This window comes from Centruroides vittatus, unplaced genomic scaffold (assembly GCF_030686945.1).
Source record: "Centruroides vittatus isolate TY-2023 unplaced genomic scaffold, ASM3068694v2 contig_3068, whole genome shotgun sequence".
Lineage (NCBI taxonomy): Eukaryota > Metazoa > Arthropoda > Arachnida > Scorpiones > Buthidae > Centruroides > Centruroides vittatus.
The window spans coordinates 488501-506610 of NW_027121971.1; the positions used below are offsets into that span (position 1 = coordinate 488501).

The following is an 18110-nucleotide window of genomic DNA, read 5'->3' on the forward strand; positions in this document are numbered from 1 at the left end:
ATTTATTTTTGAAATATTATCACAATTACAAATAAATTCTTTTATCATTTATTCATTTATATTAAAAATTTCTCTTTTAAAAATTGTGACGTCATATTCAAATTAGATTTTAAATTATTTTTTTTTTAATATTTCTTTAACGGTTATACTAATTTAATTTTTAAATATTATTATACTTATACATTAAAAATTGTTAATATTCATTCTTTTGCGTTTAAATTTACGATTAAAAAATTAATATCATTATAAATATTAATATTTACTCTACGTAAAAATATTCAAAAATTACCGCCATCTAGATTTCAGAATACTTGAAAATCGTGACGTCACTGAGAAATTAAATTAATTTTTTTTTTCAATTTTGGGAATGGCTAGACTTCTTTTGTGTGTTTGTGTGTATCGTGTTTCTCACCGTGACCTCTGCCTTGAAAGTGGTTTAAGGGACATTTTTGTGTAAGGGCGTCGTTGCAGTACCAAAAGCGAAAGTGTAATAAATATTCTAAAGATTATTTAGGATTTTCTCACATCCTGTTTTCGGCAATCGGATCGGGTTTCGGGATTTAATTAAAATTAATTAAAGTATTAATGATAACGTAGAGATTTATTTAGGATTTAATTATTTAATAAGTATTTTAGTAGACCGTATCAAATTCCGTTTTGTAAAAATGTAAGGGAGAGTTTTAGAATTTGAAATTTTCAAGCTCCTAATCAAGTTAGAATAAGGTTATTATTTATTAAATATTATGCATTTTTAGCTGTTGCATATAAATCTAAATGAAAGTGGCGTCAAGTTAAAGTAATGCATGGCTATGCATAAATTCAACATCTGTACATCACAGTTGTTATTTTTGAAAAATATTCCTAGATTTTTATTATAATTAAATTTTATTAAAAGCATATTTTCTAAAATTTATAATAAAATATTTTAATTGTTCTTTTATAAAAACAGTATACATTAATTTTAAAAAATGACATTGTAATAGTCTTCTACTTGCTCATATAGGTTAAAAAAAACAACAAAAATTTGATAAAATACTATAAAAATTTAAATATATTTATATTTTACATTTAATCGTGTATTTATTTATACATACATAAAAAAATTAAAATAATATAATTTAAATATAAAAAGTTACTGCTGCCATCTGTTGAATAAATATCTAATTAAGTTTTCAATAATATTTGAAAAATTAATTAAGTGTTAAAAATTTATTACAAATAAAAATTGAATATTATTAATATAAAAAATGTTTTCATTTCCGAAATTTCTTAAAGTTTTATAGAAAATTTGATATATTAAAACCAATAAGTTAAGCTTATCGATTCCAGGCGCAAACTATGAAACTTTTGATAACAGAATGGAGTAAGATCACTGAAAATTTCAGTTAATATTATATGAAACTGTCCATCTACCGCTTGGAGGATCAGAATTACATAGAATCCTTAGGAATAGGACTAGCAGAATGATCTTGTAGATGCCTTGTCAATCTGCCTGGCATTGGTGATTCGAGTTCGAATCCCGATAAGATCTTAGGAGTTTGGCACGATGAATAATCTTGTCGGGCCTCATTTAATTTAATTGCATAAGGAAAAATTATGTATAAATGATTGAATAATATATAAATTATATGTTTCATTTACAAAGCATGCATGATGATAAACAGGAAAACTATTCGCTACATATTGATTAATATACAATTTATGGCAATAAAAATTACTTTAAAAATCAACAAATTATCCTTTAAGCACTTTTTGCAAATCTGGATTTACAAATAAGCCAGAAAACTACAGTTTAGGGCCTCTCATTATGAAGTCACAACTTGAGGCTACGTGCTTTTAAATTTACTATTTACTACTGAAAAAGGGTCTCTTCCATGTTATAGCTTAGGCCCACAACGAGTGTAGAACAAGCAATCTCACAGGGAAAATAGTTGCCAAAATCACTACCAGGATGAATTTAGCGCTACGAACTGAGAGTTATTAGTAATATTATTAGTTATATTACAGTTATACGGTGATTCATTTGTTGTTTATCTAGTGTTGATTCATCCCTTCGTTAACCCCATTAATGACGGAGCAAAATAATAAGTAAATATTTTGTCTTATTTAAGTAATGAAGCATACATTAGCTATGATGCTTTAGTGATTCATATGAAGGAATAAGTCATTGGTACTTTAATAGGTAGATATGCACGTAGTAAGCAATTTCGTTTCTTCCGATCAAACATGGCGTCGAAATGACGGTAGAGGTGCTTAAAACTCATAGCGATCTTTCTGTTATATATATATTAAAAAAAAAAAAAAAAAAAACAATAAAAGTCTTCTTCCAAATCATTTTTCTGAAATTAAAAATTCTGTAAGTAAAGAATGGTTGTCTGTGTTAATTATTAACGATAATGGCGATTTTATTTATTTTTAAACAAAATAAGTTATTACACGTTTTAAGTCTATTCTACCATCATTTCGACGCCATCATTATAAATGGAAATAGTGCTAATTTGATCATTTTCTACTCAGAATTGTGAAATAATTCAGTTAATTACATTTATTTTAAGCTTTAAAAAGCTATATCTTGCTCATTTGTGACTACGAATCATAACAGACGTACTACATTGTGGTAAACGATGCGACATTACAAGACGCGTGCGACGTCGCATCGCTTATCATAACCGTGTAAAATTAAATTTAAAACTTTTATTAGTTTAAAATAATCTAAATCTTTTACTAAACTAATTATTAAAGAGATCAGAAAGGTTTCTTAGAAGAGAACTTCTAAATTACCGATCTGTCAGCGAATGCGACGTTTCTCGTCGCACTGACGCGTTACGATAGAGACAATATATAAGTTAAAATTTTTTTTTATTTAGAACATGTGAGTGTAAACTCTATTTTACATTTATTATTAAAATTGTTTTCTACTTCGTAACTAATTTAAACACCAAAATAACAACTCTTTCTGTATTATGAACTTTGGATCAAACATGGCGCCGAGACACAGATGCGACGCATTAATTTTACTTATATGTTTTCAAGCATTTCAGAGACGGATGAGAATCCTTAATTTGTAATCATTCCGTCCCATTTCTCTCATGTGCACTTCTTATTAATGAAAGTAAATACAAAAGGTGGTAAAAGTAGCAGGAAAAGGAAAACATGCTCTTAAATGAACTATGTTTATATAAGACCCCGTTTTCCATCATGTTTACTAGATTAGTACAATTGCTTCCTGTTATAATCACATACTCCCATCACACATGCTTATGTATCCCTACTCAGGCCATATCATAGGAAAGGCCGTCATTGCCATTTACACGGGCATCACACATTGTGCAAGAAGCTTCAAACTGATTCAACGTCGGATCAGTGCTGCCACAAGGTGACACTGGTCGCAATTGGGTTAACTTTTCAAGGTCAAGTTTTGTTCAACACACAAAGAAGTTGTATGGGGCAATAGACAAATATCGTCCATTAATTATTTTTACATTTGCAGAATAGACTAGAAGTCATGGATTTTCTCGTTTGTCAATAATAGAATTTTGAGCTCCCTCCAGTGTTACGAAAAGACAGCACATGCCTTTAGTGTTCCAGTGTACAGGAGTCCCTGGCTGGAAGAAATATAGACATGCCTTATATTTTACATTGTGTGTATTTTCAATATGAAATTGTGTATATTTAGTGAGATGCCATTGTGTTTATGTGGGAAAATAAGATAAAATGAGCTGTACAAGGAAATTTTTCTCTCTCTGATCATACCAATGAATAATTAGAGGCCCACATACACTATGTACCATTAATGTCAACTTTTATTCTCGTTTAAAATGCAAAATTTGATGTATTCATTTGTATAAGACAATATGAACACACGGACAATCTGACAATCGAAAGATGCCTTTCGGGAGGACTTTCTTTAGGAATTTTTCGTTCAGCTCGTATTTAAGTGTTAAACAGGTGAAGAAAACAGCAAAAATCCTGAGACCAGCCCGTTGGTCAGGCACGAAACTACGACAGACCAACGAAACTATTTTCACATAGAAAAGTGCTATTTTGCAGATTATGTCGTATACTTGTAGCTATAGTTAATACCGCATTTATCGATTTATCTTCGTAATGTAGGCACGCCGATTACGGGGGTTATTCCCTTTCGTCGGGATGGTCTAAGTGGGTGCCACCAGAACCGCCACCCTCGCATGTGTGGGTGGCGGTTCTGGTGGAAGAAAACGACAATGTGTTACAAAAGAAACCCGTTTATTTTTCGACATGTGCTTACATAATCGGGTTTGCACGTCTAAGTTCGATGGAGTGTCGGTGAGAATGTCCTGGATCCTGAAGAACAGATCCGGGGCAGCGGCGAGTCAGATATCGAGATGGCGGCGACAGGAAGGATAACACAACTGGTCTGTCTCGGGGAAGATGTAGAAAGAGAAGGTTGGAACTGGGAGGCGGAAGTTCAGAGGAAGAAACTCAGGGAAGCTCTGTGGAGAAAGCCAGAGGTGGAAGCTCCTCGTATCTTCGATGACGGAGGTTTTATATCTTTATCACGTTTAATTCTTTTTTAATTGGTCGGGCTTTCCTTTTCTCGCTCCCCGATTGGTCTCTAGGTAGAATATTTGAGACCAAGCTAGGTCGCGAGAAAGGTCTGCTAGGGGGTGGTTTATCCGACACCATTCTGTCGACTCTGATTGCGATTCATCGATGATTAAGACACCTGCGCTCATATTGCGTCTCATCGCTTCCTTTTTCTTATCGCGTTTTAAGTTTTAAACAATTCATCTTTTAATTTTCTTTTGTTCTAAATATTGTTTTTCCTCTATACCCTCTATTGTTGAGATTAAGGTTTGTTTGTGTAATTGTTTGGGGAATCAGAAAGTGGAATCTTTGATTTGAAAATGGAAACTCAATAACCAACTCTATAATGTATTCAATGAAAGTAATGAAATAGTAAAGTTCCTAGATATACAGTTTCCCATTCAAGTAACGGGCCGGCCATATTTAGTCCTCTCTTCTTTCTAGTATTTATAATTCCCAGTTTTTAAAAATGTTTTATGTTGTTATATATTTTATGCAGTAACAGCGCAAAAAAAGAGTATATTTTTTAATAAGAAAATATACCAAAGTGCAAACACAATGAATACATTAATACTGGACTAAATATGGCGGAAAAGCACTGTTTGAACGGTTTATGAATATGAAATGCTCTGTATATATAAAGGATGTAGTTTTATTAAATATTTTGTAAATTCGCAACCTACCTGTTTGGGAAATTAATTAATGGTATTAAAAACATTAAAATTCAAATTATCGTAAAAAATATCAATTTTCAAGCCGATTCATATTTTTTACCTTAGCACGAAAATAAATTTATTATTATTATTTTCGTTTGCCGTTTTGGCGCCCTTGTAGCATTATAAGACACGTGTTGATGTAGTGTAGTGCTTTTACATCGTATTTTTTACGGATTTTTTTTAGTGTTTTCGTCGCCTTTAAAGAATTACAAGATATTAGGTAATGATATAAGTGAATATATTTGTAATATGATAGAGTAAATTTGTATTACTGTCGAATATCAAAATAGTAAATCTTAGGTAAACTTTAAACCATATTTTCTTACCGAAATCTTGGTAGAAATTACTTTTAGGACATTCAGGGGAAGTCAAATAAACTCAGGATGCGATATTTACGGGGATGCTATATATTGGATATGTCAGTCCCCTACCTCCGTTGTCGGCTGGGCCAGCAAATGTTAAAGCAAGCTAACATCCAAAAATGGATGAGTGAACGAAGCAAGAACAAAACTAAAAATCTGGACTTTATCCGAACGTGGATTCTAACCATTGTTATTTGGATATAGTTAAATTCAGCTCTATCCAAATCTCTAGAAGATGCCTTTCTGTGGGCATAAGCATTTTGTTTTTTAGCCACTAGGTCATCTTATGGGCAAAAAGGGCAATGATGTGGGACCCCAAACCAATGTTTTATAAGAAAATAGTTTCCACAAATAATTTCCCCGGAGAAAAATGTCCTAAGTCATTGCAGGGCTTCCTAATTCAAATTTTCCTGGGCAACATGAAGCAATAATATGCCATTGCGTTAGGAGGTAGTCTGTATTTTTAAATTGTACCAGGCAAAGGCCAACACACACTCTGTCATTAGTCGGTTGATATTTGATACATCTAATAAAGCAAGCTAATTTGGGGATACTATAGATTACCACCTATGGAATTTCGGGTGTTTGGGTATATATCTGAACTCAGAACCGAGACAAGTTCAACAATACCCTACTTTTGGACTGGAGACGAAAAATAAAAATGTTATCATACCTTTTTCCGGCAATCACGTGATGATCGGGAGTCGCGTTGCTCTCTCCGCTAAGTCGGCCTCGCTATTGCAATCGGGAGTCACGTCGCTTGCCGTTAAAATGCATTTTATGCTATTATCTCGTCATCTTTATTGATAATATTGATAAACGCTATCTCCTGTTTTTTCTTTTGTTCAAGAACTACCGTGAATCAATAAATAGTGACATTTAGCACATGGCGGCCTGCTGGCGGCTCCCCTCCAGGAGGTCAGTCGAGAGCACAAACAGTCGAAACGACTGCCACGAGTCACATCGCTCTCTCCGCTCTCGTATCGCATGTTTAACCCTCTGGGAGATTATTGTAGTCTGACGTCATGGTTTGCAGACTTTATCGCAAGATGGCAGTACTAGCAACTACGGTGCCGTCTGCATGAGAGCATTAAAAACGTATGGTAACTTAAAAAGTATGATAACTTTTTTATTTTTCGTCTCCGGTCAAAAGTAGGGTACCGTTGAACTCGTCTCGGTCCCTGAGTTCATATATATAATCAAAGTCCTGAAATTCCATAGGTGATAATCTATAGTACACCCGCTAATTTATTTTGCAATGGTGGTCGAAAGATGTGGTTAATAACGTTGCTAAAATTTGTTTCAATGTAGTAAATCCGCTTTCCTGCACCTCTGATGTATGTAGCTCGATGACCTGATAATTTTTCATATCTTGACTGCTGACTTCTCGTATAATCAAAACTACAGGTACTACAAGTATTATTTCTGGTTTTGGGCTTTATATTACATGAAATAATAATAATCCCTATTTGGAAGCATTTCCTGTAATCTGGCAATGACCGAGCGTGGATTTAAGGAGGTCCAATCTATACTAGATCATTTCTACAAGTAACAAAAAGTAGATAGTCTCTACATGATTTAATTTTAATATTTTTAAATACAGTACAGTATGTAAAATGGTTTAAAATATCAAAATACACATCTTGGAAGTCCATACGAACCCTTTAATAAATACAGTACATAGCCTCATGCATGTGCTCCCTTCTGTCATAACACACAAGGTTTATTTCTTCCAAATTAACATAAGGTGGTGTAACGCAGTGTTATCGGTTGCGGATCAAATTACAATTCTAAGAAACAGCAAATAAAGTACTATACATAAATCCAAACGGGTTTTAGTAAACTGGAAACTCCTACCGGTATTATCTGTATATGGTGGCAGATTAATCACAGGCTGAGTGGGCTTAAGCCTAAGGAAAGGAGGAGGGGCCCCGGTGCAAAAGGATTAAACGAATGGTTTAATTGATGTGTTACTGCAATGTTATGTCGTTTAATTTATCATAACTTAATGTCACTTTATTCTATTCGACAAAGGCTGAGACAGCCCATTTCGCTAATCCAAATTGCGGTTCGAAAGGGAAAAAAGTTTTATTTATTGTGTATTGTTCTTCTTATTTAATAATTAAACTTGTGTATAATGTTTTAACTTTTACATTACAACGCAGTAGTTTTCTTTCTATCAATTAATTCATTTCTTTATAGAATTAAATTGATGTACAGCACTATTAGAATCTGATTATATTTTGTCTTAAACGCTAGTTATGGTTGTCTCTTGGGGATAAATTCACTAAAGTGAATGAGCGCGGTTGTTTTTTATTAGTTCGGATTAGCCAGATACCACCGTATTGTGACGAGTGAAGAGGAAAATAAATGACGAATGCAATCTTATGTCACTGTCACCACCTCTTCGGCATCTTCAGAAGTGTGCCGTCTGTATTACGGATAGATAATGGGCAAGAATTTACAAACTGTGATCGTAAAGGAATTGTCTTTAATGTGGATTGGCTCGTAGCAAACTATGACACGGTTGCAGCACAAATTGGGATGTTCAGAATATGCTAATGATGAATGTCTGATAGGCTCTAATGTGATGGATTAAGGTGATCTTATGAAGCCATTCACCTTAATTCATTTGATATAAAACCTAACTTACAGTTGGTAAGTTAGGTTTTATATCTTTCTCCTTAGTCAATAAGGTTGCCAATGGAGAGACAGAAGACAGAAAGATCATTTAATTAATGAAGAGGAGGAAGCACACTCCAAAGATACAGAACCAACTAGTGAAAATACATGCAAGGTGCTGGCAATTTGAATAGAGATTCTGAAAAGCAGCAGCATTCTGGGACCGTCCAGGGATGAGGAATGCATCCATTGTAACGACGATGCATGCCAGAAAAGAAAAATACTGTACTTTTGAATAGATCCGAAAAGTGAAACCTGAGATTTTCTCCTCACTTTACCAAAATGGTGCGGATAAAGCTGGTGTTTTAAGTTTTGTTCTTATTTCGTCCATTCGGTTTCGGATAAAGTCGGCTCTATCGGTTCCCGACTTGGATAAAGTTAGCATTAGCCGATTAAACCTATTCCAAATATGTAGTGTTGATAAGAGGTGACATTAAACTTGATATATAATTTACGGAAAGAGCTCCCGTTCAAATATTAATTCTACTTTAAAATTTACGGATTTATTAATATATTTTCTTCGTTACAGAGATGAAAGCTGCATCCAAGAAAAGAAAGGCGTCTAATCGAAGTGATAATGATGGTAAACGTGCCAAAGATTACAAAAGGTAATTATTATTATTTTTTTTATATATGTTGTACCAAAGTTTGACGAGGTTTAGTATTCGCTGGCCGACATTCTATCGTACTCAAATGGCCACAATATAGCAAGCATTAGATGATGTTTTCCAAAAGTAATTTTATACATTCCCGAATTTTCTAATGGGTTGTCAGTTGTATCATTGTACGCAATTTTATCTATCATTGTACGCAATTTTATCTATGTTTGGCTGCGGCAAAGTAGAGAAGGTATAATTAAAAGGCCCTCTCTGTTAGGCCCCAACCGAACTTACTTAGAATTAAGGTTGGTTGCGTAATATTAACAATTGATAAAGTCGAAAGGATGGCGATTTCAGTGATTTGACGTGTAACGTATTAGTTTGTGTGACGTGATCGTCATCCTCACAACTTTACATAGACATTTCTCATGAAGAGCCGATTAAATTATGAAAAATCTTAAGGATAAAGTCTATTAATATAGCTATCATGTTAAAAAAATGCTAGAAATAAACATCAATAAATACATTTGACATTTAGGATGATTTATAAATAAACTTATACCATTAACAGTCATTTTCTTGTGCAATAAAATCCAATTACGATTGCTCGTCGTACGGAATGCCTACAAATGCACGTCCTATATTCCTCATTATTTATTTGTGATGATGTTTACATACATATTTTTCTTATTTTTCTTAAAGTCTTTTTAATTAGCTTCTTTTATATATATAAACAGAGCTAAAATACTTTACAAACTTTAATTAAACTTCTCACACGCTTACAAAAATACTCCTTTTTTTTTTTGGACTGGCCGAGCATTGAACTTTGTTTTTGAACTCTGTTGGACGTTGAACTTTACTTCATTTCAAGTTCCTTTTGTAAAATAAATCAGCAGTTTTGTTCGGTGTTGTGAAATGCAGAGAAACCTTACGGCTGTCACACTGAAGCCTTACTTGTTTAATGCTGCGTGTATCGGGTGAATGCGTCACCGACTGTAAATGCTATTAAAGAGAACCGGTGCCGAGGACTTTATTCATTTGCTAGTAGTGGTGCCGCCTCGTCGAGATGATTCAGCTCCTGTTTTTTGCGTATATCGTCGCAGTGAAAGTTTTCAAGAAGGCGTCGCCGAATGGAAAGATCACCGTGTATCTGGGAAAGCGTGATTTTGGAGATTTCGGAGAATACTGCGAACCCGTGGAGGGCGTCGTGCTCGTCGACTCCAGCTATCTGAAAGGTCGAAAAGTCTACGGGCAGGTCATCACCACTTTCAGATATGGCAGAGAGGAGGACGAAGTTATGGGTTTGCACTTCAGTCGGCAGTTGTATCTCGCCATGGAGGAGATTTATCCAAAGAGAACCAAGGACGATGCCACGTCTGATCTGCAGAAACGACTGTTGAGAAAGCTGGGACCGGATGCGACTCCGTTTTACTTTGAACTACCTCAAAATGCACCTCCTTCGGTCACTCTGCAGCCAAGTCCTGATGATCAAGGTAAACCTTTGGGTTTAGAATATGAATTAAAGTTATATGTTGCTGACACCGAAGAGGAGAAACCTCACAAACGCAATTCGGTTAACATGGCCATCAGGAAACTCCAGTATGTTAAATCTCCCTTGAACAATAAACAACCCAGTGCTTCTGTCGGAAAGAGCTTTGTTTTGAGTCCTGGTAAATTACAGCTGGAGGTCACTTTGGATAAAGAAATATACATCCATGGCGATAAAGTTGCCGCTCACGTGAGCATTTCTAACTATTCAAAGAAAACAGTGAAGTGTATTAAGGTATCCATCATCCAGAATACGGAAGTCACCATCGTCAACGGTCATTACAGCAAGACCGTGGCCAGTGTCGACTCCAAAGAAGGTTGTCCCATCATTCCTGGAGCCAGTTTGAACAAGACGTACTACCTGTTGCCGTTGGCGGCTTACAACAAGGACAAACGGGGCATCGCCCTCGACGGGATGCTGAAAGAAGGCGACACCAACTTGGCATCATCCACAGTATCTTCCGGAGATAATCTCGGCATCATCATCTCTTACATCGTAAGAGTAAGGTTATATCTGGGAGCTCTGGGAGGCGAACTCACCGCAGACGTTCCTTTCAAATTATCGAACCTAGCGCCGAATCTAACCATTCCAGAAAAGATAAAAGAAAAACCCAAGAAACAGTTGACAAGAGAGATGAGTACCGACTTGATCTTTGAGGACTTTGCGAGACGTAGGCAATTTAGTGAAGATTTAGAATAATCGACAAGCTAGCAGATGGATTTAATTTCTTTGAACAAATTTAGATAGGAAATTTACAATTAATCCTAGCGGAAAATTTAGTTTTAGCTTTGTTTCTCTTAAATAAACTGCAACGAAAACATGTAAGCCTTGTTTTGATTATTAAAATTAATTTAAAATAAAGATCTTTTTTTATTTATTTCTTTAATTGTTGGTTTGAATGTAATGCTGATAAAACTGCTTACCCTATATCATTCAATAAAACAGTTCTGGATCGTATGCCGACACATTCTACAGTATGATATCAGTCTGCGTTAAGACAAGTTTCCTACAGTTAGATATTTAAGAATGACAAAATCACAAACTATTTTAACGCACAGAACTTTAAAATAAACTACAGAACCTACTGCGGAACCCTTAATCATATCTGGTCCCCGACAAGCTTGAACCACAAATTTAGGACTTCTGGTAAGTTTTTGTTTCCAAAATCCCTAAGATTCCACAGAATGCCACTAAACTAAGAGACAACGAGAAGCATGTTGTGATTGTTGCCACCATATTCCTTTCAGATAAACATGGATCATCTAACCATGTTTAATAGCATTTACTCTACATGAGCAGAGCTTAATGGTGGATTGACAAATCGACAGCATATATTCTTGGAGTTTATCGATCATTAATTGTTCAGTTGTAGAGTCAACGTGCAAGACTATACACGCGCACAATTTTATTTTATAAGCAATAATCTTAAAAAAGCATTATTTGCACGATTATGGGTGATTGTAGCATTCTGTGCGCTGAAAACTTGCAAACATTATGATTGTCCGCTAATAACGGTGTCTTAAAAATTGGAATTGTTTGACTATCGTTAGAGTTTTAATTTGATGCAGGGAGAAAAATTTCAGATAAGATGATGATGGAAAGATTTTGGACAGTAATGAGGAGGATTGCCCTCTCCCATTTGCCAAACCCCCATCTTTCTGGAATACAAACGTCGACTTCAGACTTCGTATTACCAGGAGTGTTCGGTGTGTCGGAGGAGCATTAATGGCCGATCCTTATGGTCACAAGTTTAGGTTTTTGTGTACATTGTGGGAGAATTGGCCATTCTGATCCAAATGTTACGATTTGCCAGTTTCCAGTTTATAAAAAGAGAATAAGGTAGATGGGAAATAATATAGTTTGTGTTTTGTAATTTTATTTAGAACACCAATAGCTTTTATTTGCTCTCAAATAAAAATCAAAGGAGGATGAAATTTAGGGTTTCTAAGAGACTTTACAATCAATCTAGCAGATCTATTTTCTTTATTAATTGCTTGTTTGTATAAAATTTAAAATAGCATTTATTAATCTAGATATTTAAATTTCTAATTCACATTTAGCTCTGATGGAGAGTCGGGTGTAAATAATTTATCTGAAAAGTCCAACGGAAACGCAAGGGGTCAAGTAGTCGACTACGATTCTCCACGCGCCGCAATGTCTTCCCTTCTGAAACCTCACAAACTCGAAGATTTCTTTAGTTGTTATTGGGAAAAACAGCCTCTGGTTGTCAGACGTTCCGACAACGTAGTCGCACCCCCAAACCTGTTTTCTAAGGACATTTTACTCGACTTACTAAAAGAACATGCATTGAAATTCGTGGAAGACGTAAATGTCTGTCGTTACGTCGACGGAGCGAGAAAGAATTTGAACGGAAAAGGCAGAATAACAGTTAAAAAGGCACTGCACTTGCTGGAGAAAGAAGGGGCGACCTTACAAATTCATCAACCTCAGCGATTTGTAGTAAGTGGAAATTAAATGAGAAAATAATAAATAAAAACAATGGTATTTAAATTGCGTACGTTTCTTCTCAGGATGAATTATGGATGCTAATGGAGAAATTAGAATGCTTCTTTAAGTGTCTGGTCGGTGCTAACGTTTACATGACGCCTCGCAATTCGCAAGGTCTCTCTCCACATTACGACGACGTCGAAGTAGGTTGGTTTTTTAAATTATTTACGGAAATGTAGATTTTTGTGCAGAACACGAATAAACACGTTTGATTCTTCTTAGGTTTTTATAATTCAGTTAGAAGGATGCAAAGAGTGGAAACTGTACAGACCACCCGTCGAACTTCCTCGGGAATACAGCAGAGATCTGACGCAAGAAGAAATCGGCGAACCGACGCACTCGTTTACTCTTTGTGTAAGTTAAGAAGCTTAATAAGTAAATAATATTGGGTTGTCAGAAAAGTTTCCTAGGTTTTTAAAGAAAAACCTAGAAAAATTTTGGCAAATATGTCGTTAACCAATGACGTCTTTGCCAAAATATTGTTTTGAGTACCCTTTGCCATCTCTCTTCTAATTCGAATCCTGCCGTAGTAGAAACATAGACCCTACCAAAGAAAAAAAATCCTTTGAGGTGTGCCTCATTACTTCATCTTAGTCTCTACAAAATTCTCTAGAACAGACTGGAATGGAATAAACAAAAATAGTGAGCCAAATGGGTGGGTATGCTGGATGCTCCTTTGTTTCCATTTGAATTTGGAGGAATGTGATCCCCTGTGTGGGCCATTTTTGCACAAAACTCAATGGTCTTCCACAAACTCTCATATGGTCATTTTCAATTGTCAAAATGAAAATTTTTGACTTGTTTTTGCAGCCTGGTGATCTATTATACATGCCGCGAGGCACCATCCATCAAGCAAGAACCCCAAGCACTTCCGAAGACTGTTCCACCCACATTACAATTAGCACTTATCAAAAACAGTAAGTTGTCATCGTTATGTTTTACATTGAAGTGAACTCACTCAGCAAAATTAAATCACAAACAACCAAACACCTTAAGTTGCTGAGAAAAATTTAATAAATAACAAACGTTTTCAGCCAAATCTGTTGGCCATCATCAGGTTAAACATATTCGAATGCAAACACAAAATGGAACAAAAAATTTAAATACAAATAAATAAAATAACGGATAAAATATACATATAAGAAAGTAAAAATTAAATATAAATAACAAAAATATATAAAAAATATGTATAGGTTAAATAATAAACTACACGAAACTCTAATAAATGCAAGAAGTGCATTTATCAATAAATTATACGAAATTCTGACAAATACAAGATATGCAGTGATAACAAAATCAAGGCATTAAATTAAGAGCTATCAAACCTCTTAATTAAATATTTCCATGCAGAAGGCAACCCTTCGGCATCCCTGGCATTAATGCAGGCATTATGTAATCTCTTAAATATTTCAATTTTTTCGGCGCAAAACGCTAAAGTCGGTGAGTGTACGGGTTTAATGATGTCTGCTTCACCCCATTTGACTACCGAGCCTTCAACCTGCGCCATCTGAGATAGAATTGTGGCGTTAGATCTTTTGCTGATGTTGTATTTGTGCTCCCTCAATCTAATCCCTAAGCTTCTATTAGTAACTCCAATGTAGTTTTTATTAATGCCTAGTTCTTGGTTTTCATAAGGAATTTTGTACACTCCAGCCATTCTTTCTTTATCAATACGGTCTTTGTCGTTCCTTAATAATTTGTACAAGTTGGGAGCCCTCTTGAAAATTAACTTGGTATTTTTGCGGGCTGAGATTTCCTTCATGATAGCTTCTTTCTTTCTGTCATACGTGAACTTTGTGAATTTGCGGAAATCCCCTCCTTGAGCTTTTGTTTTGTTATTCTTGTAGTTTTTGATTAGTGTGGTTATCATATCCGCCCTGTACCCTAGAGTTCTAGCGATATGCGATATCCTGTAGATTTCTTTTTGTCTATCAACCACACAACTGCAGTAGAGAAAAGCCCTGCAAACAAGGGCACGGAAAGCAGCCATTTTGTATTGGTAAGGATCATTCGAACGCGATGGAATGTACAAAGGGCTATGCGTTGGTTTTACGTACACTTTAGTGATCAAATGTCCTTCCTTGAATTCGATGTCAATGTCTAAAAAATGTATCCGCGAGGAACACGTCTGTTCAATCTTTAGCATGAGGCCGTCATCATTGTTGTTGATTCTATTAATAAATTCCTCGATTTTCCGGTCATTTTTCCATATTACAAGGACATCGTCCACGTATCTTTTAAAATACATAATGTCATTCATGAAGCCACAAATAACACTCTTTTCTAATCTTCTCAATACAAGTTCACACAACAATCCTGACATAGGACTTCCCATTGGGACTCCCCTTTTTTGTTTGTATTGACGGCCATTAAAAGCGAAAAAAGATTCATAGCAGACAAGGTTAGCTAGCTCTATCAAATCATTACTGTAATTTGCCAAATCTGGGCTTTTGCTGTGAAAACCAAGAACTAGGCATTAATAAAAACTACATTGGAGTTACTAATAGAAGCTTAGGGATTAGATTGAGGGAGCACAAATACAACATCAGCAAAAGATCTAACGCCACAATTCTATCTCAGATGGCGCAGGTTGAAGGCTCGGTAGTCAAATGGGGTGAAGCAGACATCATTAAACCTGTACACTCACCGACTTTAGCGTTTTGCGCCGAAAAAATTGAAATATTTAAGAGCAGATTACATAATGCCTGCATTAATGCCAGGGATGCTGAAGGGTTGCCTTCGGCATGGAAATATTTAATTAAGAGGTTTGATAGCTCTTAATTTAATGCCTTGATTTTGTTATCACTGCATATCTTGTATTTGTCAGAATTTCGTATAATTTATTGATAAATGCACTTCTTGCATTTATTAGAGTTTCGTGTAGTTTATTATTTAACCTATACATATTTTTTATATATTTTTGTTATTTATATTTAATTTTTACTTTCTTATATGTATATTTTATCCGTTATTTTATTTATTTGTATTTAAATTTTTTGTTCCATTTTGTGTTTGCATTCGAATATGTTTAACCTGATGATGGCCAACAGATTTGGCTGAAAACGTTTGTTATTTATTAAATTTTTCTCAGCAACTTAAGGTGTTTGGTTGTTTGTTATGTTTGTTATGTTTTACTTGTGTTCCACGTGCAAATTAAATTGTACTTAAACAATTAATATAGTACCGTTGGAGACTATTTGATGACGACGATGCCTAAAATAATAGAGAAGGCCATGAACGAATCCGTAGAATTTCGTCGGGGCATACAACTTGACTCGCGTCCTTTTGAAGTCAAAAAGGTAAGGACTATTACTTTGACAGTTGGTGTAGTATTTCAAAGTGTCTTAAAGAGAAAAAAATCTATTATTCTTACAGGAAATTGTAAAGTCATTATTGGAAAAGTTACCCGAAGTTTTGGAGAATGTCGAGATGGTCCCGTCTTGCGAAAAGTTGCAAGACTACATGAAGTTTCGACTTCCACCATTTGGCGTGCGTCAAGAAGAAGTATTGGAGAGCACGCCAGCGGGAAGTCCTCCCCGTATAAAATCTTTAGTGTCCTTAAAATACCCGGACCACGTTCATTGTATTTTATCTGAAGATGAAGAAGGTGATTTTATTTTAATCTAATTAAAATCTTAGTGGCGTGAATTAAATCCTATTACCGTTACAGACGATAACCTTTCCAAGTACTTGTTAGTATACTCGTCTGTTATGAATGACCGAAGCAGGCATATGATGAGCAGAGGTGACGACGAGGATGAGACCGAACAGGTTTATTTCTTTCCGTTTTTTTGTTTTATCTTATTATGTGTGAATGTTAAAGTAAGCTTTGCTCTTTCAGATCAACAGCACTTTAAAGTTTCCGCCTCATTATGCAAAAGCCCTGGAGCAATTGCAGGAACGTGCGGAGATGCGTGTTTCCGATCTTGAGCTTCCCTCCGAAAGTGACAAATTGAATTTGGTCACGACACTGTGGACTCAGCATCTTATCACAGTAGTCGACAGTTCTTGAAAATTAAAGCGGATCCGAATTTTGTATATAATTGCGTTAAATGGAAAACACACATGGTTTTTAATTTGTTATACAATAAATTGTTTGAGATGATTTATGTATTGCTCTGTTCTTTGCTTTTTGCTAGTAGTAGCCACCAAGATTTTTCCTCTGATTATAAAAAATCTGCATCACATATGGATGGGATGTACAGTACAGTACATAATTTATTATTACCATTTCAAAATGCTTTAGCTTTAAGTCACCACCAGTTTGACACAGGACAGCGGTGCTCTGGCATGCAAAGTTGTTTGTAGCTACACACTTCAAATTGTTTAAGCGTGATGGAAAGTCGACGAGCCTTGCCGCTTATTGTTTGTGCTGAAATCCTAGAGTTCTTGGGCAAAGATGATCTTTTCAGATGAAATGACATTCCACACATTGGGAATGGCAACCGTCGGATCTGGGATTTGGAAAATCGGAAACGTGAGCTAACCCCGAGCTTAACGTGCAGTGTTCCAGTGAAGTGGAGCACTGCACATTAAGCTCAAAGTTTTTGGAGCAGAAAACTCAATAACCAGGTTTTCCATACTGACAAACTAGTTTCCAAGATTGCCAGACATAACCTCACCACACTTTGTTTGGGATTATGTCAAGGACTGAGTGTACCATACAAAAGTGGCCGATATTGCTGAATTTACACAGAAGAATCACGCACACGCACACATTTAAAACCATCATCATGTTATTCAATCTTCTGCTAAACATTTTGCATCAGTTTGACATTTTGAGAGGAACAGGTGGAATGAAGTTTTCCAGATTTGAACTACACAAGTTTCACTGCAAGTACAAACGTTAAACTTGTACGGCAAGCAGAAGTACACATTTGACATTTTAAGTCCAAGTAAAAGACCTTGCGGTGCTTGTTCACATCATCATATGATTCGGTGAATGTCACGCATTGACTCACGGGAAATTTGTTGAAAAATGGGCAGATACATTTAACATCGAGGGTTACCAGCAAAGATAAATAAACAAATTAAACAGTTTAAAAGTATTTATAGGATGTTTAATAACACAAAAATAATTATTTAAATTAGTGTTGTGTCTCCTACCATACGATCGGACAATAGGACT

General features: G+C 35.3%; 2 protein-coding genes across 2 annotated transcripts; both read left to right on the forward strand.

Moving 5' to 3' along the window:
* The first annotated feature begins 5410 nt into the window (after positions 1-5410).
* On the forward strand, positions 5411-17087 carry LOC136972975 (ribosomal oxygenase 2-like). Its single transcript, XM_067267653.1, has 10 exons — positions 5411-5502; positions 8856-8934; positions 12535-12934; positions 13006-13125; positions 13205-13336; positions 13793-13899; positions 16164-16281; positions 16358-16589; positions 16653-16753; positions 16824-17087. The coding sequence occupies exons 2-10, from the start codon at positions 8858-8860 to the stop codon at positions 16992-16994; spliced, it is 1458 nt and encodes a 485-aa protein (XP_067123754.1). The 5' UTR covers positions 5411-5502; positions 8856-8857; the 3' UTR covers positions 16995-17087.
* LOC136972989 (arrestin, lateral eye-like) lies at positions 9784-11336 on the forward strand. The gene has a single exon (XM_067267669.1). The coding sequence runs from the start codon at positions 9992-9994 to the stop codon at positions 11171-11173; it is 1182 nt and encodes a 393-aa protein (XP_067123770.1). The 5' UTR covers positions 9784-9991; the 3' UTR covers positions 11174-11336.
* Positions 17088-18110: the final 1023 nt, after the last annotated feature.

What these genes read in the sequence shown, in the direction of transcription:
- LOC136972975 (XM_067267653.1), top strand. Translation starts at nt 8,858, where the DNA reads ATGAAAGCTGCATCCAAGAAAAGAAAGGCGTCTAATCGAAGTGATAAT. An exon ending in GTCCTTTTGAAGTCAAAAAG is followed by an intron (nt 16,282 to 16,357) that starts GTAAGGACTATT and finishes TTATTCTTACAG; the next exon opens with GAAATTGTAAAGTCATTATT. An exon ending in TTTATCTGAAGATGAAGAAG is followed by an intron (nt 16,590 to 16,652) that starts GTGATTTTATTT and finishes TTACCGTTACAG; the next exon opens with ACGATAACCTTTCCAAGTAC.
- LOC136972989 (XM_067267669.1), top strand. Translation starts at nt 9,992, where the DNA reads ATGATTCAGCTCCTGTTTTTTGCGTATATCGTCGCAGTGAAAGTTTTC.